Source organism: Bombina bombina, chromosome 2 (assembly GCF_027579735.1).
Source record: "Bombina bombina isolate aBomBom1 chromosome 2, aBomBom1.pri, whole genome shotgun sequence".
NCBI lineage: Eukaryota > Metazoa > Chordata > Amphibia > Anura > Bombinatoridae > Bombina > Bombina bombina.
Genome location: NC_069500.1, coordinates 1,185,965,145 through 1,185,990,564, shown reverse-complemented (window position 1 = coordinate 1,185,990,564; position 25,420 = coordinate 1,185,965,145). Strand labels below are relative to the sequence as shown.

General features: G+C 42.1%; 1 protein-coding gene across 1 annotated transcript in view; it reads right to left on the bottom strand.

Annotated features, from left to right (window-relative positions):
• The window catches only part of SNX25 (sorting nexin 25), a 776,760-nt gene that overhangs the window by 505,007 nt on the left and 246,333 nt on the right, over positions 1 to 25,420 (bottom strand). Inside the window, exons 3-4 of the mRNA XM_053703884.1 lie at positions 24,932 to 25,148; positions 5,475 to 5,647 (exon numbers count right to left, since the gene is read on the bottom strand). Coding sequence (XP_053559859.1) covers positions 5,475 to 5,647; positions 24,932 to 25,148 — 390 coding nt within the window. The remainder of the gene's footprint in view (positions 1 to 5,474; positions 5,648 to 24,931; positions 25,149 to 25,420) is intronic.

Here is a 25,420-nt window from a genome sequence, read left to right as displayed (position 1 = left end):
AACGAACCTGAGAAACTGGTGATGATCTTTGTGGATAGAAATGTGTAAATACACATCCTTTAGATCCACTGTAGTCATATATTGACCCTCCCGGAACATTGGTAAGATTGTCCGAATGGTCTGCATCTTGAATGATGGGACTCTGAGGAATTTGTTTAGAATTTTGAGATCCAGGATTGGTCTGAAAGTTCCTTCTTTTTTGGGAACCACAAACAGGTTTGAGTAAAACCCCAGCCCTTGTTCCGCAATTGGAACTGGGTGGATCACTCCCATTGTATGTAGGTCTTCTACACAGCGTAAGAACGCCTCTTTCTTTGTCGTGTCTGTAGACAGACGAGAAATATGGAACCTTCCCCTTGGAGGGGAGTTCTTGAATTCTAGAAGATATCCCTGGGATACAATCTCTAAGGCCCAGGGATCGTGTACGTCTCTTGCCCAGGCCTGAGCGAAGAGAGAGTCTGCCCCCCTACTAGATCCGGTCCCGGATCGGGGGCTAGCCCTTCATGCTGTCTTGGGGGCAGCTGCAGGCTTCTTGGCCTGTTTACCCTTGTTCCAGCCCGGTAAGGATTCCAGGCTGCCCTGGGTTGTGAAGTGTTACCCTCTTGCTTCGCAGCAGGGGAGGATGAAGCAAGACCGCTCCTGAAATTTCGAAAGGAACGAAAATTATTTTGTTTGTTCTTTATCTTAAAGGATTTGTCCTGAGGGAGAGCATGGCCCTTTTCCCCCAGTGATTTCTGAGATAATCTCTTTCAATTCAGGCCCGAAAAGGGTCTTTCCTTTGAAAGGGATGTTCAGCAGTTTGGATTTTGACGACACATCGGCCGACAAAGACTTGAGCCATAGCGCCCTGCGTGCCAGAATGGCAAAACCTGAATTCTTTGCCGCTAACTTAGCTAATTGGAAAGCGGCATCTGTGATAAAAGAATTAGCCAGCTTAAGAGCCTTAATTCTGTCCATAATATCCTCATATGAGGTCTCCGCCTGGAGCGCATCTTCCAGCGCCTCGTACCAGAAAGCAGCTGCAGTAGTTGCAGGAACAATGCACGCTATAGGTTGGAGAAGAAAACCTTGATGAACAAAAATTTTCTTAAGTAGACCCTCTAATTTTTTATCCATAGGGTCTTTAAAAGCACAACTGTCCTCAATTGGTATGGTTGTGCGTTTAGCAAGTGAAGAAACAGCCCCCTCCACCTTAGGGACCGTCTGCCACGAGTCCCGCGTGGTGTCAGATATGGGGAACATTTTCTTAAAAACAGGAGGGGGAACAAACGGAATACCTGGTTTATCCCACTCCCTAGTTACTATATCCGCAATCCTCTTAGGGACCGGGAACACATCAGTGTAAACAGGAACTTCTAGGAACTTGTCCATTTTACACAATTTCTCTGGAACCACCAAAGGGTCAAAGTCATCCAGAGTAACCAATACCTCCCTGAGTAATAAGCGGAGGTGTTCTAGTTTAAATTTAAATGCCAACGTATCTGAGTCTGTCTGAGGAGCAACCTTTCCCGAATCAGAAACTTCTCCCTCAGACAGCACATCCCTCGCCCCCATTTCAGAGCGTTGTGAGTGTATATCGGATACGGCTACTAAAGCGTCAGAATGCTCATAATCTGTTCTTAAAACAGAGCTATCACGCTTTGCAGGTAACACGGGCAGCTTAGATAAAAATACTGAGAGGGTATTATCCATAACTGCCGCCAAGTCTTGCAAGGTAAAAGAGTTAGACGCACTAGGGGTGCTAGGCGTCGCTTGAGCGGGCGTACCTGGTTGTGACATTGGGGAGAGGTCAACGGGCTAACCTCATTACCTTCTGTCTGAGAATCATCTTGGGCCACATTTTTAAGTGCAACAATATGATCTTTAAAATGTATAGACATATCAGTACACGTGGGACACATTTTGAGAGGGGGTTCCACCATGGCTTCTAAACACATTGAACAAGGATTTTCCTTGGTGACAGACATGTTTAACAGACTAATAGTAAGACAAACAGGCTTAGAAATCACATTAATCAAGCAAAAACACACTTTGCAAAAAAAGTTACTGTGCCTTTAAGAAATAAAAAAGGCACACAATTTTCCAAAACAGTGAAAAATGCACCAAACTTTCTGAAATTTTCACAGTATGTACCTAAAGCATTGGTAAGATTGCACAGCTAGCAAAAAAATCGATTAACCCCTTAATGCCCAAACCGGATCAATAGTAAGCTAACAGACCGGTTAAAACAAATTTAGCACCTTGCCACAGCTCTGCTGTGGCACTACCTTCCCTTAGGAGTCGGATTTATGGGGAAAAAGCTTCTTATGGGTCCTCAAATTGTAGCAGGAGCCACCATGTGAACACAGCCTGAAGATCTAGTCCATCTAACTGCGCCATCTGAGGCGCAAAAGTAGGCCCCTCCCACCTTACTCCGGTGCTGTGAGGCCTAAAGAAACACTCCTAGGAGTTATAATACAAGCCATGTGGGTAACAACCCCTGAAAGAAACCCAAAAGGACCTTCTAAGTGTCTCAAAAACGATGTTTATAAGTAAAAACCGTTTGCCATAAAAAAGTGTCAACCAATAAAATAGTGTCAACCAGCAAAATTAGCCCTGTAATGTAAGCTTGTAATTCCATACTTAGTCTCTGAATAAAGCTTACCCTTCCCTCATGGGGATCTTATCAGTCCTTTTCTAGCATTTTCACAGTCTTGTCTAGAAATAAATGACTAAACATACCTTATTGCAGCTTAATCTGCAAACCGTTCCCCCCAATTGAAGTTTTCTTGTACTCCTCAGTCCTGTGTGGGAACAGCAGTGGATTTTAGTTACAACATGCTAAAATCATTTTCCTCTCTGCAGAAATCTTCATCCCTTTTCTGCTGGAGAGTAAATAGCACAAACCGGTACCATTTAAAAATAACAAACTTTTGCTTGTAGAACAAAAACTACAAATCTAACACCACATTCACTTCACTTTACAAGAGAATGACTGGGGGGTGGAGCTAGAGGGGGAGCTATATGGACAGCTCTGCTGTGTGCTCTCTTTGCCACTTCCTGTCAGGAAGGAGAATATCCCACAAGTAAAGGATGAATCCGTGGACTGGATACACCTTACAAGAGAAAACAGATTTTGTCATTAAAGGGACAATGAACCCAATTTTTTTCTTTCGTGATTCTGATAGAGCATGCAATTTTAAGCAACTTTCTAATTTACTCCTATTATCAAATTTTCTTCATTCTCTTGGTATCTTTATTTGAAAAGCAAGAATGTAAGTTTAGATGCCAGCCCATTTTTGGTGAACAACCTGGGTTGTTCTTGCTGATTGGTGGATAAATTCACCCACCAATAAACAAGTACTGTCCAGCGTCCTTAACCAAAAATTGTCTGGCTCATTAGCTTAGATGTCTTCTTTTTCAAATAAAGATAGCAAGAGAACAAAGTAAAATTGATAATAGGAGTAAATTAGAAAGTTGCTTAAAATTGCATGCTCTATCTGAATCACGAAAGAAAAAAATTGGGTTCAGTGTCCCTTTAACAAAGTACAATTTGGGTAACTAAATTGAGGTTTTGGGGGAACTTCTGGGCAGAGGCCATGATTGGTTGCAATGTGCTGAGCTGCTTCTAGCTTTTAATTTATTTATAGTATATCCTCTGTTCTTTGAGGCATTGCCACATCCAAACTACAGACTTTGCCTTGTCTGAGCCACCTAGTGAGCTGGTCATGGAAATGATTGATGCAGCCGCTAAATTCCGGAGCACTGTCTGGGGAAGCATAGACCTCTCACTATACTCCCTGGTGAAGTTTCTACAGGACTTTGTTGTTAAGCGGTACTACAGAGTGCTACACAAGTATAACTGCATTTGCATAATCTACATAGACAATTATGGAGATGACAAATCATAATCTCATAACTGAGCTCAAGCATCTATTATATGAAGGAGCTGGAAAACCTTTTGCAACAACCCCAGACTTCAGCCATATATCCTTGAAAGAGAGCACTACTCAGATGGGTATTTACTCCTTCAGATTTCCAGAGGTGGTGGTGGTGTAAAATGACTGATAATCATGAACCACACTTTGTGAAGAGAAGCAGTAGACTGTCACAGTCTGTTAAAGCCATTCTTTGGAAGATGATGTTCCCTAGATTGAGGTCTACCATTTTGGAGGGCTGTAGTAATGATTGCGACATTTTGTCTTGACTTAATTTTGATCAGTACAAAAGAAATTGTAATAACTGCAGTCATTGCAGTTTGGAGATTTGGATTGGGCTCTAAGACACTGCAAAAGAGCAGAGCTGGCCGCTTGCAGGGACATATTCACCTCAATGGCTATTAAGGACAAGATTGTTATAAGTATCTTAATTATATATGAGTCAGCCAGACCTTTCAAACTCTCAGTAAACAAAATGCCTCCCACACAAGGAGATCAAGCCACTATTCAATAAAAGTTCCTTTTCCATATGGGCTTTTGACAAATTTATGGGTCTAATAATCTCTACCATCAAGTCAGCTATCCTACGCCCCTTGCACAAAAGGGTCTTACAGTGAATGAAAAACCCATCATCTTCACAGTGGTTTTCGTTACTCAGACTACATATACCTAGATATGGAAACAGAAATGCATTTAATATTGTACCTAACCCACATGGAGGCAAGGAATTAGTCCTTCAGCTTTAGGGTCAAGCTAGAGTGTCAAGATAAAATGCCTGATTAGCAATGATCCACAAGGGGAACATTTTTTTTTTGGTAAAGAAATTCCTAAACTCACTTGCATGCATACATACAGATTAAAAAGCATAAAATGAAGCGTCACAGCATTTGGCTAAAGGTGATACACTCAAGTGCCACATCAAGTCCTCTTCTTACCTGGTTCTGTAACCTACAGCCATACATGCTAGCTTTCAATCAAACAAACTTAGCTACAAACAAGTGTGTCAGGCATTTGTAACTCTCTCTAGACATACATAAAACACAGAAGCGGACTGCATTCAAACCAGAGTGGCTACACGTCCCATGCTACTAGCAAAACTGACTTAGGTTTACATCCAGTGACTCAGGCAGTTAACACTAGACAAGGCTAAGTGCAACATTCAATAAGGAACATTCACATATAAATACAACAAACTGTCTGTGACACTCTTCTTTGTGTTTCAGTGTGTTTGCTTTGAAGCTGGCATGTATAACTGTAGGTAAGGGACCCAGGTAACAATAGACCTCATTGTGGCATCTGGGCCTGTCTTCATTTGGCTAATTGCTGTAACTAACGCTTCATTTTATGCTTTTAATCTAGAAGTATCCATCCAAGTAAGCACTGGCTATCCTGTGTGTTGTACTGTATATATTAAATATTATATATACACATATGTACATTTTGAAGTTATAATGTCTGTGTGTCACTTTAAAGCCCTGCATAGTCCCATAGGTGAGTAGCATGTTGTGTCTCTCTACCTACAATGTTTGTGGACGACTAAGATCATGAATAGCTCACCTTTAGTAGCAAGTATTTCAGACAGAACTATACGTAAGCTGCGAGATTTAGAATCCCTTGTGGGCAGGAAGCAGAGTACAAGCACCTGAGCACAGGTCTGTAGGAATCGGACCTCTTCCTCAGTGTTTTTTAAGCAGGGATGAAGGGCAAAAGGTCTCGGCTGCTCATCCTGTCTGAAAGAAAAATAAACAAAAAGCAAAGACAAAGAAACTGAAGTTAAAAGAAAAACTGATAATCGAAAATAAATTCAATTAAATAGATCAAAATGGCTATAGGGATAGCAAATTTATGTGCAGGTCCTGACATTTCCAACACTGATTATTGACAAGAATTTTTTTTTTGCATAATATAATTCACTAGGGAGTTTGTGACTTTTTTTTTTTCTTTAAAAAAAAAAAAACACAAAAATTATTTTAAGAAACGTGAAGAGAAAAACGTAATTTATGTAAGAAAATACCTGATAAATGAATTTCTTTCATATTGACAAGACTCCATGAACTAGTGACGTATGGGATATACAATCCTACCACGAGGGGCAAAGTTTCCCAAACCTAAAAATGCCTATAAATGCACCCCTCACTACACCCACAATTCAGTTTAACGAATAGCCAAGTAGTGGGGTGATAAAGAAAGGAGTAAAAAGCATCAACAAAGGAATTTGGAAATAATTGTGCTTTATAAAAAAAATCATAACCACCATAAAAAGGGTGGGTCTCATGGACTCTTGTCAATATGAAAGAAATTAATTTATCAAGTAAGTTCTTACAGAAATTATGTTTTCTTTCATGTAATTGGCAAGAGTCCATGAGCTAGTGACGTATGGGATAGTAATACCCAAGAATCTGATGTGGAACTCCACAGAAGAGTCACTAGAGAGGGAGGGATAAAAATAATAACAGCCATTTTCCGCTGAAAAAAATAAATCCACAACCCAAAATATAAGTTTATTCTCGGAATGAAAAGAAAAAACTCAAACATAAGCAGAGGAATCAAACTGAAACAGCTGCCTGAAAAACTTTTCTACCAAAAACTGCTTCCGAAGAAGCAAATACATCAAAACGGTAGAATTTAGTAAATGTATGCAAAGAAGACCAGGTTGCTGATTTGCAAATCTGATCAACTAAAGCTTAATTCTTAAAAGCCCACGAAGTGGAGAATGATCTAGTAGAATGAGCTGTAATTCTCTGAGGCGGGGCCTGACCCGACTCCAAATAAGCCTGATGAATCAAAAGCTTTAATCAAGATGCCAAGGAAATGGCAGAAGCCTTCTGACCTTTCCTAGAACCAGAAAAGATAAATAGACTAGAAGTCTTCCTGAAATTTTTAGTACCTTTAACATATTTCAAAGCTCTTACCACATCCAAAGAATGTAAGGATCTCTCCAAAGAATTCTTAGGATTAGGACACAAAGAATGGACAACAATTTCTCTATTAATGTTGTTAGAATTCACAACCTTAGGTAGAAATTTAAATGAAGTCCCCCAAACTGCCTTATCCTGATGGAAAATCAGAAAGGGAGATTCACAAGAAAGAGCAGATAATTCAGAAACTCTTCTAGCAGAAGAAATGGCCAAAAGGAACAACACTTTCCAAGAAAGTAGTTTAATGTCTAAAGAATGCATAGGCTCAAACGGAGGAGCCTGTAAAGCCTTCAAAACCAAATTAAGACTCCCAGGAGGAGAGATTGATTTAATGACAGGCTTGATACGGACCAAAGCCTGTACAAAACAGTGAATATCAGGAAGCTTAGCAATCTTTCTGTGAAATAAAACAGAAAGAGCAGAGATTTGTCCCTTCAAGGAACTTGCAGACAAACCCTTATCCAAACTATCCTGAAGAAACTGTAAAATTCTAGGAATTCTAAAAGAATGCCAGGAGAATTTATGAGAAGAACACCATGAAATCAAAGTCTTCCAAACTCGATAATAAATCTTCCTAGAAACAGATTTACGAGCCTGTAACATAGTATTAATCACTTAGTCAGAGAAACCTCTATGACTAAGCACTAGGCGATCAATTTCCATACCTTCAAATTTAATGGATTTGAGATCCTGATGGAAAAACGGACCTTGAGACAGAAGGTCTGCCCTATATGGAAGTGGCTAAGGTTGGCAACTGGACATCCAAACAAGATGCGCATAACAAAACCTGTGAGGCCATAGTAGAGCTACCAACAACACAAATTATTGTTCCATGATGATCTTGGAAATCACTCTTGGAAGAAGAACCAGAGGCGGGAAGATATAAGCAGGTCGGTAACACCAAGGAACTGCCAACGCATCCACTGCTTCCCGCCTGAGGATCCCTGGACCTGGTCAGGTACCTGGGTAGTTTCTTGTTTAGATGGGAAGCCATCAGATCTATTTCTGGTAGACCCCACATCTGAACAATCTGAGAAAACACATCTGGATGGAGCAACCACTCCCCCGGATGTAAAGTCTGACGGCTGAGATAATCCGCTTCCCAATTGTCTACACCTGGGATATGAACTGCAGAAATTAGACAGGAGCTGGATTCTGCCCAAGCAAGTATCCAAGATACTTCTTTCATAGCTTGGGAACTGAGTCCCACCCTGATGATTGACATATGCCACATTTGTGATATTGTCTGTCTGAAAACAAATGAACGGTTCTCTCTTCAGCAGAGGCCAAACCTGAAGAGCCCTGAAAATAGCACGGAGTTCTAAAATATTGATTGGTAACCTCGCCTCTTGAGATTTCCAAAACCCTTGTGCTGTCAGAGATCCCCAGACAGATCCCCAACCTGAAAGACTTGCATCTGTTGTGATCACAGTCCAGGTTAGACAAACAAAAGAGGCCCCTTGAACTATACAAGGGTGATCTAACCACAAAGTCAGAGATAGTCGAACATTGGGATTTAAGGATATTAATTGTGATATATTTGTATAATCCCTGCACCATTGGTTCAGCATACAAAGCTGGTCTCATATGAAACGAGCAAAAGGGATCTCGTCCGATGCTGCAGTCATGAGACTTAAAACTTCCATGCACATAGCTACTGAAGAGAATGATTGAGACTGAAGGTTCCGACAAGCTGAAACCAATTTTAATCGTCTCTTGTCTGTTAGAGACAGAGTCATGAACACTGAATCTATCTGGAAACCTAAAAAGGTAACCTTTGCCTGAGGAATCAAATAATTTTTTGGTAAATTGATCCTCCAACCATGTTTTTGAAGAAACAACACTAGTTGATTCATGTGAGATTCTGCAGAATGTAAAGACTGAGCTAGTACCAAGATATCGTCCAAATAAGGAAACACCGCAATAACCCTTTCTCTGAATTACAGAGAGTAGGGCACCGAGAACCTTTGAAAAGATTATTGGAGCTGTCGCTAGGCCAAATGGAAGAGCGGCAAATTGGTAATGCTTGTCTAGAAAAGAGAATCTCAGAAACTGATAATGGTCTGGATGAATCGGAATATGAAGATATGCATCCTGTAAGTCTATTGTGGACATATAATGCCCTTGCTGAGCAAAAGGAATAATAGACCTTATAGTCACCATTTTGAAAGTTGGCACTCTTACATAACGATTCAAAATTTTCAGATCCAGAACTGGCCTGAATGAATTTTCTTTCTTTGGGACAATGAATAGATTTGAATAAAACCCCAGACCCTGTTCCTGAAACGGAACTGGAATGATTACCCCTGAAAGCTCCAGGTCTGAAACACACTTCAGAAAAGTCTGAGCCTTTATTGGATTTGCTGGGATGCGTGAGAGAAAAAAGTCTTCTCACAGGAGGTCTTACTCTGAAACCTATTCGGTACCCTTGAGAGACAATACTCTGAATCCATTGATTTTGGACAGAATCTGCCCAAATGTTTTGGAAGAATCTTAATCTGCCCCCTACCAGCTGAGCTGGAATGAGGGCCGCACCTTCATGCAGAATTGGGGGCTGGCTTTGGTTTCTTAAATGGCTTGGATTTACTCCAACTTGAAGAAGGTTTCCAATTGGAACCAGATTCTTTGGGGGAAGGATTAGGTATCTGTTCCTTACTTTGTTGAAAGGAACGAAAACGGTTAGAAGCTTTAGATTTACCCTTAGGTCTTTTATCCTGAGGCAAACAAACTCCCTTCCCCCCAGTAACAGTTGAAATAATCGAAACCAACTGAGAACCAAATAAATTATTACCTTGGAAATAAAGATAAGTAATCTAGACTTAGATACCATGTCAGCATTCCAATATTTGAGCCACAAAGCTCTTCTAGCTAAAATAGCTAAAGACATAGATTTAACATCAATTTTGATGATATCAAAAATGGCATCACAGATAAAATGATTAGCATGTTGAAGCAACCGAACAATGCTAGACAAATCAGGATCCATTTCCTGTTGCGCTAAACTTTCCAACCAAAAAGTTGATGCAGCTGCAACATCAGCCATAGAAATGGCAGGCCTGAGAAGATGGCCAGAATATGAATAAGCTTTCCTTAGATAGGATTCAAGTTTCCTATCTAAAGGATCTTTAAAATAAGTACTATCTTCCATAGTAATAGTAGTACGTTTAGCAAGAGTAGAAATAGCCCCATCAACTTTGGGGATCTTTTCCCAAAACTCCAATCTAACTGCTGGCAAAGGATACAATTTTTTAAACCTTGAAGAAGGAATAAAATAAGTACCAGGCCTATTCAATTCCTTAGAAATCATATCAGAAATAGCATCAGGAACTGGAAAAACCTCTGGAGTAACCACAGGAGGTTTATAAACAGAATTTAAACGTTTACTAGTTTTAATATCAAGAGGACTAGTTTCCTCAATATCCAATGTAATCAACACCTCTTTTAACAAGGAACGAATATACTCCATTTTAAATAAACACAGGTAGCCCTCAGTTTACGCCGGGGTTAGGTTCCAGAAGGAATGGTTGTAAATCGAAAACCATTGTAAATTGAAACCCAGTTTATAATGTAAGTCAATGGGAAGTGAGGGAGATTGGTTCCAGGCCCCTCTCAAAATTGTTATAAGTAAAACCTAATACATTATTTTAAAAGCTTTGAAATGAAGACTTTAAATGCTAGAAAGCATTATAAACCTAATAAAATAATCACACAACACAGAATATATAATTAAACTAAGTTAAATGAACAAAAATATTTGCTAAACAGCATTATAAACCTAATAAAATAATCACACAACATAGACTTCCACTTGCATTTTTCTGCAAACAGTTCTTTCTATGCATTCCAATCTATAGAGAGGAAGATCTTGTTCCTTTGAAATCTGCTCGATAGTTCAGGATAATTTAGTATGTTGTCGGTCATTAGAAATTTCATCAACTTTATGAGAAGTTTTAAAAGACCTTTTACGTTTATTAGAAGGCGGGATGGCAGACAAAGCCTTCTGAATCGCATCAGCAATACAATCTTTTATATTCACAGGTATATCATGTACATTAGATGTTGAAGGAACAACAGGCATTGTACTATTACTAATGGACACATTCTCTGCATGTAAAAGCTTATCATGACAACTATTACATACCACAGCTGGTGATATAATCTCCACAAATTTACAACAAATGCACTTTCTGAGACAGGATCAGATTGAGACATATAAAGCAAAATTATCAATTTCCTTATATGGCAGTTTCAGGAATGGGGAAAAAATGCAAACAGCATAGTCCTCTGATATAGAAAAAGGCAAGACGCATATAGGAATGGGGTTATAAATAATGAAATTATTTGGCGCTAAGTATGATACACAACGCAAACTGATTTTTTTTGGCGCGAACAACATCCGGAAATGACACACTAAGACGCCGGAAATGACGAATTTGCGTCATCGGACGTACCTTCGAGCCAAAAAATTCTCACGCCAAGAAAGACGCAGTAAACTTTGGCATTTTGCGCCCTCACAAGCCTAATTTTGCCCGCAAAATTTAATGAAAAAGCAGTCCATTGAAAAAAAGACTATACCCAGGTAAGAAAAATATTTCCTAAAATATTTCCTAAATATGTTTTTCTCCCAAATATAAAACTGATAGTATGCAAAAGGAAATATACATAAACCTGATTCATGGCAAATATAAGTACAACCAGTCATTCTGCCAAAGGAACAAGAAACAGTAGGAAAAATATAAGGGTGAAAAAGGTGCCAGAAGAACAAAAAATTTACTGACGCCTCAAACAAAAATGCGGGCGGGAGCTGTGGACTCTTCCCGTCAGAAGAAAATAAAATTATCAGGTAACCATAATTTATGTTTTTCTTCTTAAATGGGAAGAGTCCACAGCTGCATTCATTACTTTTGGGAAAACAATACCCAAGCTATAGAGGACACTGAATGCAAACAAAGGGTGGGTACAAAAAGGCGGCTCCTTCGAAAGGCACCTTACAGCCTGAAATTACCGACACCCTACAAAAAAAATAAAAACAACAAGGGGAAAAATACCGGAAGCCCAGGTATCTGTTTATCAGTTACACAACCTGCAAGCCGTGCTAGAGACCACTCAGACCCAGAGTCTGCTGAGCACAAAAGCTTTAGAGGAGCCAGCCCTGCGGCTTTCAACATCCACGAACGTACCCCCGACTGAAAGGAAGAACCTCTCTCAACCCCAGAGCGGGAGAATAGAGAACCCTCTAAGAGATCCCAAAGACCATCCAATAAGGGTTTAAATCAAAACTTCGAGCAAACCCAAGTTTGCCACATGACCACTGCCCAGGTAGACGAACTCTCAAGAGGACAAGGACCATAAAAATAAGTCCATACTCAGGAAAAAAACGTCACTATGGTGACCAGAAGGCCACCCTCATATTCCTGAAACAGCACCACACCACAATGGTGCTTCAAAAAATTGCAAGATTCCCATTGCCTCATAGACCAGTCGAATTGTCCGGCTAAACAAGCTAGACAAGCATAGACAGGATAATTGGCCTAGCAGCCAAAAAGGAGCTCTCCGTGAGAACACAGACACCTAAAAACAAGAACTCGCAATGACCAAAAATGACCCTAAGTCATCATGGGACCCTATCCCACCAAGAAGTGCAGAAAATACTCAGCAGCAGCTCCCGTCCAGAAAAATCCGGATTCTGAGGAGCGTCCCATCCCAGCAGCAGGTGCCATCAGTAGAGAGATGGACATCAAGAGCCCCCCCCCCCCACCAAGTGGAAAACAGAATTCATAAAAGTATACGGTCAACACTGCATAGAGCAGACCGATCTCTGACCCTCACCTCAAGGTAACGGTCCCAGCCCAAAGACTGGTTAAAGACCTAAGACAGGAAAAACAAACTCTGCTCAGACCTACGGGAGAAAAAGGATGGATCTACTTAAAAACTGGCATGCTACCATGAGCCATGACAGGAACTTCGTGCTCAGGGCCCAGAACCCCTACACTGTTGCCTTTCATAAAAGGTAGCATTCTGACCCACAGTATCAAAATACCAGAATCCAGTCATGATCCTGAGAACGCAATAAAGGGAAAAAACCCTCTGAGGCGAGAAAAACAAAGACCCACAGGCCTTAACGGATAATGAAGCACCTCCAAATTAAGGAGAGCAACGCAAAACCCCATCACCCGCCCTAGGTGAGGAGAAGAGAAAGTAACAAAACGGTAAACACCCTACTAATAGAGGCAAGACCCTTCGGCTCAAATCGCCAGCCCAGTTGAAACAACAACTGGAAGTCTACTAGGAAGCATTAGATGCCCCCGGAGACAAGTAGGGACCCGTTAGAGAGATCTCAATTTAAGCCTCAGGCAGCTATTAATCTCCCATGAGAGTCAAAACACTGTGTCCCCTCAAAGGACACGCGGGAGATCCAAACCCTAAGGTTAAACTGCACCACCCATGCCCTTCCAGGCAAAAGACATTGTCCTAAGCCCGAGTCCTTGAAAACGGGACAGATCGCAAGATCCAACAGCCTGAGAAATCCATAAGCAGCCTCCTATGGTTAGGGGCACACCTAAAACCGAGCCTTCCACCATCTAGAGTCCCTAGACATAGAGTACCAGCAACAGCCTCAAACCCAAGTGTCTGAAAAACTCCTGACCGGTCTAAGCAAACAGCAACCACATTATCAAAAGGTAATCCTTAGTAGACAGGCTTAACCACCTGATCTACATGTTGGTCATTTTCTTGACCGTAGAAAGATAAAGGTCTGTATCTGACCCCTGACCACCTATCCGCAAGCCCAAAGGGCTAGATTTCCATAAGGTTGAAGCACCCAAGAGTCTAAAGACCACGGTATGACAAGGGACAGTTCTTAGATTAAGAATATGACAGTCTCCAGAGATCTGCACAGGATCGGACTCCTGAAAATCCTGTAACAGGAATAACAAAGAGAGTCTCGCAGAACCTGGCAGAAAGGACGGGGTGATCCACCCCCCGACACTCCAGCAATAGAGCAAACAAGGCGCTGAGAAAAGAAAGAAGGACATGCCCGCACTTCCAGACACAGAAGACCCAACGCAAGACGGGAAGAAAAGGAGACTCTGTCATCGCCAAAAAGAATGTGACTGGGCTACAAGAGTCAACATCTGGAGATAACGAAAGTGAAAACGTAAATCGTCCCCCACCCGGAATACTAGACCACCTAAGGTCATACACATCTCCAACCTAAAAGGAATGTGAAACTACGGTTCAAAGTCCACTGGGACCTTAGAAACCATGATGATGTCTTAACAAGTCGGTCACTAATTCCAAGCAAATTGAAAAAGACCAACTTAAACCTAAGCTCACAACCTTCCTTCCAGAAGCGTTGGAACTACGCACTAGGCCTCCATACTTCATAGTAGGATCCGAGACCGGAGTCCATATCAATAGGCCAAAGTGACATTCAGAATCCGAAAGGATAATCAGCACCACGAGGGTGACATGAACCCAAGGAACAGCAGATAGCGCTCGACCAATACCTTCCTGGTACAAAAGTGGTACACTCAAAAACTGTCTAAGGTCCAAGAAAAATCGACCCGAAGGTCCGATAATATGAACTAGAAACATAACTTTTTTCTTAACTGAAAGTGCGCAACTTCCAAGAAAGTGCCCATGCAACCACAAAATCGCAAGTATCAGTTCCAGAGAAAGAATTTTCCCAAAACGGAAGTTATATCAGATGTGAGCTTATGAAAACAAATCAAATACATGCTATCCGGATCAAAATAAAATTAAGGCAGCACCTGCGGGTGAACGCCCAAGGAGAATGAGTACGCCAAAAGGACCAGCCGATCAGAGGACCCATTCTCCCAAGCTCAGAACTGAAACCGATACATAAAAGAAAGAAAGAAAAAACAGACGTCAAGGAGATTAGCTTCATCCCCAAACGTCTAACCCCTCGGCCCATTAGGACTGGAATCCTCCAGCACTGCCAAAACAGGACACGTGCCAGCCTATAACAAGACGTGCCAGCCTATAACAGAAAGCAAAATTATCCCTCGCCGGATCAATAAGCGACCCTGGCCCCGAGGTTGGGGTCCCTGAAGCCTCAGGGGCCAACGCTTCCCCAGAAGGCCGAACTGAATCAGGTGATCCCACGCCCCATGGGGCAAGGTTGACAGAACATGGACAGTACCTTAAAAATATTTCACTTGGGAAATATAAATGAGCCAGCGCCATAGATATGGCCATGCGGAACCGTGCAGTCACCTCTGGAGGAAACAAACCACCTTCCGGAGGAGTAAAGGCCATAGGGTCACCTGCTTGCGTAGCAAAGGAAGGTTCTGGGGCACGCGCCTCAGAGGACATGGAATCCTTGGGGGTAGATAGCTCAACGCACTCCAAGTTCCCTGATTCGGGAGGAGAGAGTACTCTACAACGGCAATCGGAACATAACTGATGGACATGGATAACCCGGGCCATTTCATATTCATCACAAGACGCATTCTCCGAATCGGAGATATCCGTGTCTAAAAAAAAAATCAGAATCCTCCATAACTTTGGGACTACAAAAATAACTAACACTAACCAGCACCCTTTTTATACCCCCAATGGCTGGGGCACTCACCACCTCCTGTGAACCAGACAACCAACGAGCAGACTCTCTCTGTCGCCACACAGTCAGAGTACGGAAGTGAAAAAGAACGTAACCGCACCCGGTCACGAGGTGCACCGTGCAGGTCACCAAAAGAGCACGCAAATCTAAAGAGATTGCGCCAACTGATAAGGCCGTTATGTTCCGAAAGGCCATGACCCTAAGTATTACTACACATTAGTAGATAGAACCATATAACAAACATGATTAAAGCCACCCCCTGTTCAATAACTCCCCTCAGGAGATATTAACCCATGATTCCTTTTTTAAGACAAAAGGAGTCCCACTGGGACCCTACCTTCTTTCGTTAACATTACATTAACATATCGAAACAAAATGAAACGATCTTACCGGAATCTCAGTTGTGGAACAGGAACACGGCCCTTCAAGTGTGACAGATAGTAGCCTCGCTTCTGACATAGACTTGAGTGAATAAAGGCAGGCCGCGAAACTCATCAACCCTGATTGCCAAGGAGCTGCTGTTAAGAGTCGGGATAGTTTCGCAGAAAGACTCTCCCTGCATCTCCAGACTCTAACCTTCATCCATGCTCTCACTGAGAGGCTGACATGATTACTTTAAACTCCAGTCCAATTTCGAAGAGTATTACCCTCCATAAGAGACTCTTCAAACTTCTGACACTTCTCTGCTAACCTCCTGTGACGAAAGGCAAAGAATGACTGGGGGATGAGGAAAGTGGGGGAGGTATTTGAAGCCTATGGCTGGGGTGTCTTTGTCTACTCCTGGTGGCCAGGTTCTGAATTCCCAAAAGTAATGAATGCAGCTGTGGACTCCTCCCGTTTAAGAAGAAAATGGGCCGTCTCCTAGGCTTACATTCCATTTTTTTCAAATAAAGATACAAAGAGAATGAAGAAAAATTATAATAGGAGTCAATTAGAAAGTTGCTTAAAATTGCATGCTCTATCTGAATCATGAAAGTTTAATTTTGACTAGACTATTCCTTTAAAGGGACATTAAGGCCCAAAATTTTCTTTCATGATCCAGATAGAGAATACAATTTTAAACAAAATTCCAATTTACTTGTATTATTTAATTTGCTTCATTCTTCAGATATCCTTTGTTGAATAAATAGCAATGCACAAGATAAGCCAATAACAGCTTACTGAGCCTATGTAGATATGTTTTTCATCAAAGGATATCAAAAGAATGAAGCTAATTAGATAATAGAAGTAAATTAGAAAGTTAATTAAAATTGCATGCTCTTTCCAAACCATGAAAGAAAACAATTGGGTTTCATGTCCCTTTAAGCATATGCGTTGTCCGCTGTGCATGTGTCTTCACGTGTTGCACATGAGACACGAGTGCCATTGGCAAGTTAAATTAGTACAAATGCTTATGGAGTACAACTCTGTTCATGCATGAGCTCTATGGTTGTATGTTTAAGTGAGCGGAAGCTACATATGATGCAAAAGAGGTATATTCCAATAGTCTAAGAAACAGTTATAATCTATGCAATGCTTTGTCAAAATAAGGAAAAAAGTTTATCATCCTAAAACTAAGTTTTGTGTTGCTAAATTTGAAGCTAAATATGAAATGTATAAAAATAAAAAAAGCAAACAATGAAGAAACAAATCAATGCCACTGAATCAATAGTTATAGAAAAGACCTTAAGAAAACCAGAGGGAACTTGGAAGTTAAGCATAAAAAGGTATTATCAGGATTTTGGTAGTGCACAAAGGTATCTTCTATGTAATACAGACAAATCAGTGAAATCTACCACTCTGTCTTCTCATCCACTTAAAAAGAAATACAAAAAAATAAATTATGCTTACCTGATAATTTAATTTCAATCGTTACGAGGAGAGTCCACGGCTTTATTTATTACTTGTGGGAACACAAAACCTGGCCACAAGGAGGTGGCAAGGACACCCCATCCAAAGGCTTAAATACCTCCCACACTCCCCTCATCCCCCAGTCATTCTGCACAGGGAACAATGAACAGTAGGAGAAATATCAAAGGTATAAAAGGTGCCAGAAGAAGAAACAAAAGAAATTTAGGTCCGCCCAATGGAGAACCGGGCAGGAGCCATGGACTCTACTCGTAACGATGGAAATGAAATTATCAGGTCAGCATAATTTATGTTTTCCATCTAATACGAGGAGAGTCCACGGCTTCATTCATTACTTGTGGGAAACAAATACCCAAGCTCTAGAGGACACTGAATGAAAAATGAGAGGGTAAAAAGGAGGCGGACCCTATTCTGAGGGCACCACAGCCTGCAAAACCTTTCTCCCAAAAGCTGCTTCAGCCAAAGGAAAAACGTCAAATTTGTAAAACTTTGTAAAAGTATGTAAGGAGGACCAGGTAGCTGCCTTACAAATCTGCTCCATAGAGGCCTCATTCTTAAAGGCCCAAGAAGAAGCCCAGCTCTAGTTGAGTGAGTCGTAATCCTCTGAGGAGGCTTATGTCCCGCTGTCTTATAAGCCAAATGAATCATGCTCCTCAGCTAAAAGGATAGGGAACTACAGGGAGTGCAGAATTATTAGGCAAGTTGTATTTTTGAGGATTCTCAATGAACCCAAAAAACTCATTAATATCAAAGCTGAATAGTTTTGGAAGTAGTTTTTAGTTTGTTTTTAGTTATAGCTATTTTAGGGGGATATCTGTGTGTGCAGGTGACTATTACTGTGCATAATTATTAGGCAACTTAACAAAAATCAAATATATACCCATTTCAATTATTTATTTTTACCAGTGAAACCAATATAACATCTCAACATTCACAAATATACATTTCTGACATTCAAAAACAAAACAAAAACAAATCAGTGACCAATATAGCCACCTTTCTTTGCAAGGACACTCAAAAGCCTGCCATCCATGGATTCTGTCAGTGTTTTGATCTGTTCACCATCAACATTGCGTGCAGCAGCAACCACAGCCTCCCAGACACTGTTCAGAGAGGTGTACTGTTTTCCCTCCTTGTAAATCTCACATTTGATGATGGACCACAGGTTCTCAATGGGGTTCAGATCAGGTGAACAAGGAGGCCATGTCATTAGATTTTCTTCTTTTATACCCTTTCTTGCCAGCCACGCTGTGGAGTACTTGGACGCGTGTGATGGAGCATTGTCCTGCATGAAAATCATGTTTTTCTTGAAGGATGCAGACTTCTTCCTGTACCACTGCTTGAAGAAGGTGTCTTTCAGAAACTGGCAGTAGGACTGGGAGTTGAGCTTGACTCCATTCTCAACCCGAAAAGGCCCCACAAGCTCATCTTTGATGATACCCGCCCAAACCAGTACTCCACCTCCACCTTGATGGCGTCTGAGTCGGACTGGAGCTCTCTGCCCTTTACCAATCCAGCCACGGGCCCATCAAGACTCACTCTCATTTCATCAGTCCATAAAACCTTAGAAAAATCAGTCTTGAGATATTTCTTGGCCCAGTCTTGACGTTTCAGCTTGTGTGTCTTGTTCAGTGGTGGTCGTCTTTCAGCCTTTCTTACCTTGGCCATGTCTCTGAGTATTGCACACCTTGTGCTTTTGGGCACTCCAGTGATGTTGCAGCTCTGAAATATGGCCAAACTGGTGGCAAGTGGCATCTTGGCAGCTGCACGCTTGACTTTTCTCAGTTCATGGGCAGTTATTTTGCGCCTTGGTTTTTCCACACGCTTCTTGCGACCCTGTTAACTATTTTGAATGAAACGCTTGATTGTTCGATGATCACGCTTCAGAAGCTTTGCAATTTTAAGAGTGCTGCATCCCTCTGCAAGATATCTCACTATTTTTGACTTTTCTGAGCCTGTCAAGTCCTTCTTTTGACCCATTTTGCCAAAGGAAAGGAAGTTGCCTAATAATTATGCACACCTGATATAGGGTGTTGATGTCATTAGACCACACCCCTTCTCATTACAGAGATGCACATCACCTAATATGCTTAATTGGTAGTAGGCTTTCGAGCCTATACAGCTTGGAGTAAGATAACATGCATAAAGAGGATGATGTGGTCAAAATACTCATTTGCCTAATAATTCTGCACTCCCTGTAGAAGCCTTCTGCTGCTTGCGCTTCCCCGTATAGACAACAAACAAAGCTGAAGTTTGTCTGAAATCCTTCGTAGCCTGAAGATAGAATTTCACGGCTCGAACCACATCCAAGTTATGAAGTAACAGTTCCTTCGAAGAAGGTGGTTTAGGACACAAAGAAGGAACCACAATTTCCTGAATAATGTTGCGATCAGACACAACCTTAGGGAGAAATCCCAGTCCAGTGCGAAGAACAGCCTTACCTGCATGGAAAACCAGGTAAGGAGGCTCACATTGGAAGGCCGCTAATTCTAAGACTCTGCGGGCCGAAGCAATGGCCAGTAGAAAAATAACCTTCCATAACAGGGTCTTAATGTCAAGAGAATGCATAGGCTGGAACGGGGGCCCCTGCAAAACCTTCAGAACTAAATTCAAACTGCAAGGAGGAGCAGAATGTCTAAACACAGGCTTGATCCTGGGAAGAATCTGAACAAAAGACTGAATATCAGGAAGCTCAGCAAGCTTTTTGTGTAACAGCACAGATAGAGCCGAAATCTGCCCCCTTAAGGAACTGGCGGCAAGTCCCTTTTACAGACCGTCCTGGAGGAAGAAAATAATTCTGGATCTCCTGACCTTATGCCAGGAATATCCACGAGATTCACACCAGAGTAAGTAGGTCCTCCACACCTTATGATAGATGCGACAGGTGACCGGCTTTCTGGCTTGAATGAGAGTATCAATCACCCTCTCAGAAAATCCACTTCTGGCTAAGACTAAGCGTTCAATTTCCATGTAGTCCGCCTCAGAGAATCTAGATTCTGATGCACAAAGGGGCCCTGTACCAGCAGATCCCTGCGACAGGGAACCTCCATGGAGGGGACGATGACATCCCCACTAGCTCCGCAAACCACGTCCTCCGAGGCCACGATAGAGCAATCAGAATAGTTGACGCTTGCTACTGTTTGCTGTGTGCCACTACACGAGGTAGAAGTTGTAACAGTGGAAATATGGACACTAGGTTGAATCCCCAAGGCACTGCTAAGGCATCTACCAGTTCTGCCTGGGTATCCCTGGACCGCGACCCATATCTGGGTAGCTTAAAGTTGAGTCTGGACGCCATGAGATCTATCTCCGGAGTCCCCCAACTGTTGCAAATCTCTGCAAACAAACACTTCAGGGTGAAGAGACCGTTCCCCGGATGAAAATATTGTCTGCTGAGAAAGTCCGCTTCCCAGTTGTCCACACTCAGGATGTGGATCGCTGATAGCGAGCTTTCGTGGGCCTTCGCCCACTCCAGAATCCAAGATACTTCCTTCATGGCTAGGGAGCTTCTCGTTCCCTCCTGGTGGTTGATGTAGGCCACCGAGGTAATGTCTGAATGAAATCTGATGAACTTTGACGAACCCAGGAGAGGCCAAACCCCCAGAGCATTGAAGATCACCCGAAGTTCCAGGATGTTGATTGGAAGAAGAGACTCCTTCCGATTCCACCTGCCCTGTGCCGTCCTGGCACCCCAAACCACTCCCCAACCTGAGAGACTCACGTCCGTAGTCACTATCTCCCAAGATGGTCTGAGGAAGGACGTCCCCTGGGACAGCTGGTCTGGACAGAGCCACCAAGAGAGAGACTCCCTCAACCCTTTGTCCATAGATATCAGTTGGGACAGGTCTGAATGATCACCATTCCACTGCCTCAGCATGCACAGCTGAAGAGGCCGGAGACGGAATCTGGCAAATGGAATAACATCTATAGTGGATACCATGAGCCCAATCACCTCCATGCACCGGGCCACTGATGGTCTCAAGGAGGATTAAATGGCAAGACAGCTGGAGACAATCTTGCAACATCTCTTGTCTATTAGAAATATCTTCATGGCAATGGAGTCTATTATCGTGCCCAGGGACTCCACTCTGGTACTGGGAACACTTTGCTGAGTTTACCATCCATCCATGAGATTGCAGAAGCAGGAGAAGAGCACTAGAGTGGTCCTCTGCCAGCTGGCAGGATGGAGCCTGAAACAGAATGTCGTCCAAATAAGGAGTCACTGCTATCCCTCTGGATCTCTCCACAGCGAGCAGAGATCCCAGAACTTTTGTGAAGATTCTTGGAGCAGTAGCCAGCCCGAAGGGAAGCGCTACAAACTTTAAGTGCTGATCCAGAAAGGCAAACCTTAAGAACCTGAAGTGATCCTTGTGTATTGGCACATGAAGGTAAGTGTCCTTCAAGCCTAGCATAGTCATAAACTGACCCTCTTGAACTAGGGGCAATATAAACCTTATCGTCTCCATTTTGAACGATGGAACCGACAGAAACTTGTTTAAGCACTTTAGGTCTAGAATCGGGCTAAACGTACCCTCCTTCTTTGGTACCACAGAAAGGTTTAAATAGTACCCTTGACCCCTTTCTGCTAGACATACCGGTACAATTATTCTAGAGAGGAGAGATCGCTCACGCACTCTAGAAAGGCAATCCCTTTCTCTGAAAATGATGAAAGATTTGCCCCTGGGAGGATGAGTCTTGAAACCTATCCTGTTAACCTGGGTAACAACATCCAGAACCCAAGGATCCTGTACGTCTCTCAATCAAACCTCAGCAAAAAAAAGAGAAAGAGTCTGCCTCCTACGAGATCCAGAGACGGATCAGGGGCTGCCCTTTCATGCCGATTTTGTCTCGGCGGGCTTCTTGCTCTACTTGGCTTTATTCCAAGACTGAGAGGGTTTCCAAGATCCCTTGGATTAATCGGTCTTCACGGCAGGTTGCTGTCGTTGGGACTTGTCCAAACAAAAAGGACGAAATTAGGACCTTAAGGTTTATTCTTCTTATCCTGCAGGAGAAAGGCAACCTTGCCCCCTGTGACCGAGGGTATAATCGAGTCCAAGCCTGGACCGAAAATAATCTTTCCTTTAAATGGAAGGGAAAGCAATCTAGATTTGGACGTCATGTTACCAGACCACGACTTCAACCACAGGGCCCTCCGGGTCAGAACAGAAAAGCCTGATGTCTTGGCATTCAAGCAAATAACTGCATATAAGCATCACAAATAAAGGAATTAGCTACCCCCAGGGCCTTAATTCTTTCATGTATCTCATCAAGGGGAGTCTCCACCTCGATCATTTCTGACAGAGAGTCGCACCAATAGGTAGCGGCTCCTGCAACCGCGGCTGCAGGTTAAAAAAACGAACCCTGTGTGCTAAAACATTTTTTTTAACAGGGTCTCTAATTTCTTATCCATGGGTTCCTTAAACGACAAACCATCCTCAAGCTCCATCCACTTTAGGGACAGATCCCTACAATTCTAGCTGAGCATCTGGAACCGGGAACAATTTTTTAAATGAAGAAAGGTAGAAAGACGATCCAAGTCTCTCCCACTCATTCTTAATAATATTTGCCATCTTTACGGGAACCGGGAAATTCTGGAGCACTACCCTGTCCTCAAACTTTATCAAGCCTAGAAATAGAAGATTCCTCCAGTAACTTCGCTAACACCTCTTAACAAAAAGCGTAAGTGCTCCATCCTAAACCTAAAGTCTGGTTCCTCCTCAGCCGGAGGTTTAGAGGTCGGAGATTTTGACCCAGAGAGAGGGTCCTCCGAAGTATCATAATCCTCAGCATCAGCGGATAATATAGTCTCAGATACATCCAACGCAGTAGATAACCTCTGGGAAGGATAGCAATGTTTAACCTTTCGCTTGTGCTTGGACGGGCGAGATAAAGCACTAATGACCACAGATACCGCCGTTTGCAACTGCTCATCAAAATCGGGCGAAAGCGTGGCCCCTCCTGCAGGAGGATTAGAAGTGCACTGGGGAGCTACATGTGTAATCAGAGATTAATGTAGGAAACGCACCTCACGGGACGGAGACCCCTCAGAGGTGGACGGCTCAGTGGTACTAAACATCTTATTTCTTTCAGATATCACTATTTTATCAAGGCATGTGGAACATAGTTGAGCAGGCAGGTATACCGAAACTTCCTCACAATAAACACAGGTATTAGATTTAGGTAAAGAGGGAGTACCCTCTAACATATCAGAGTTCTCCATAGCTTGCGCTTTAATAAGGACTACAGAAAAACAGTAAATGGCACCTTTATACTTCCAATGGCCGGGCACTCACCACCTCCTATGACCCAGGCCCACAGAGAAACTATTTTTCGTCTCCTGCATCCGACGGTCAGGAAAAGCAAGGGAAGAGGCCACACCCAATCACATGGAGAACCGAAAAAAGGAAAAAAAACCTGACTGTTCCACATTGCCAGAGCCACATCTCACACATGTTGCAGCAAAAAACACAATAAAAACAATCATGTATATATCCCCCCTGTTTAAAAATCACCTTCCGAAGATATTAACCCTTGATTCTATACAGATAAAGGAGTCACACTGTGGCCCTGTCTTCTTGCATTATCATTACAGATATAAAAAATGAAACGATCTTACCAGAATCAATGCGGTGGAACAGGAACACAGCATCTCGACTTTGACAGTGTGTAGCATCGCTCTTGACATGGACTTGAGTGAAGAAAGAAGGCAGTGAAACTCGTCAACACTGATTGCTTAAGGAGCTGTTAATACGAGTCTGGATGGTTTTGCAGAAAGACTCACCCTGCATCTCCAGACCCTAACATTCGTCAATGCTCTCACTGAGAGGCTGACAAGACTACTTAAAACTTCAGTCCCATTCCGAAGAGTACTACCCTCCATAAGAGACTACTCAGAAATCTTCTGACACTTCTCTGCCATCCTCCTGTGATGAAAGGCAAAGAATGACTGTGGGATGAGGGGAGTGTGGGAGGTATTTAAGCCTTTGGCTGAGGTGTCTTTGCCTCCTCCTGGTGGCCAGGTTCTGTATTCCCACAAGTAATGAATAAAAGCTGTGGACTCTCCTCGTGTAAGATGGAAATAATGTATTACTGTTAAAATCAACATGTGCGCTGCTACTGTATATTGCTACTGTATATTGTATTCTCCTAGCAATATTCCCCCATTTTCATTGTTGTATTTAGTCTTTGTGCTATTCTAGGCATCAGGTATATCACCTGCCCCAGCAACTTTAGTTCATATTTGCCTACTATATTTCTAATGACCAGGGGCTTGCGACACAAAAAATACAAATAGTTATAGGCAATTCATGGGTATGGTGTCACACAGAAGATGCCATAAAACTGAATATATATATATATATATATATATATATATAAAGCCATATTTTCTGTTTAAGGTAGGTACCCTTGCAAGAACTTATACACAGGTAATAGGTAGGTGATAAGGAGTCTACTTTTTTATTTAGCAGATAAGTCACCAGCTAATCCTTACTCAGTAGTATGCTTGCCACTTAATTCCACCACACTAAGCTTTTAGGCATTTGTTAAAGGTTCAGCCACATGTTTTATGCTGTTCTTGAGGAGGTGGTCATATACACAGTACTGGAAACTAAAAGGTTCACACAGATATACAACACTTGAAGGCACTAACTCCTGGTTTTTACCTAGTGTTTGCAGCCTTGAGATCACAGAAGTGTGTGAACAGGTTTTTCACTACATCATTGCAGACCACTCTGACAACATCAACATGAGCAAGCCGGCTCCGCATCTGTCTGGCTAGCTCCCAAAAGTCATCAGAAAGCAGGTGATAGAGCTGACCTTCATCTTTACTGAGATCCCCGTACCACGACAGAATGTAGTCTCTATAGCTGTAGTCAAATACTGTGGGGGGGAAAAGTGGAAAGTAAATTTAAACCTAATTACAATTCATAATTATATATTTATTATATATATTTATTATATATTTATTAAAGAATTACAGTACAAATATATTTGCTATTTTTAAAGGAAATCTCTAATAAAATCTCTAATAAAGAGCATACAATTAGTTATAATTCAGGGTTGTCTATCTTAAGACCCATAATATGACTTTAACATCCTTATATAGTATGTTATTTGGTCTGAAACATAAATTTGTTCTACAGCACGTTTAC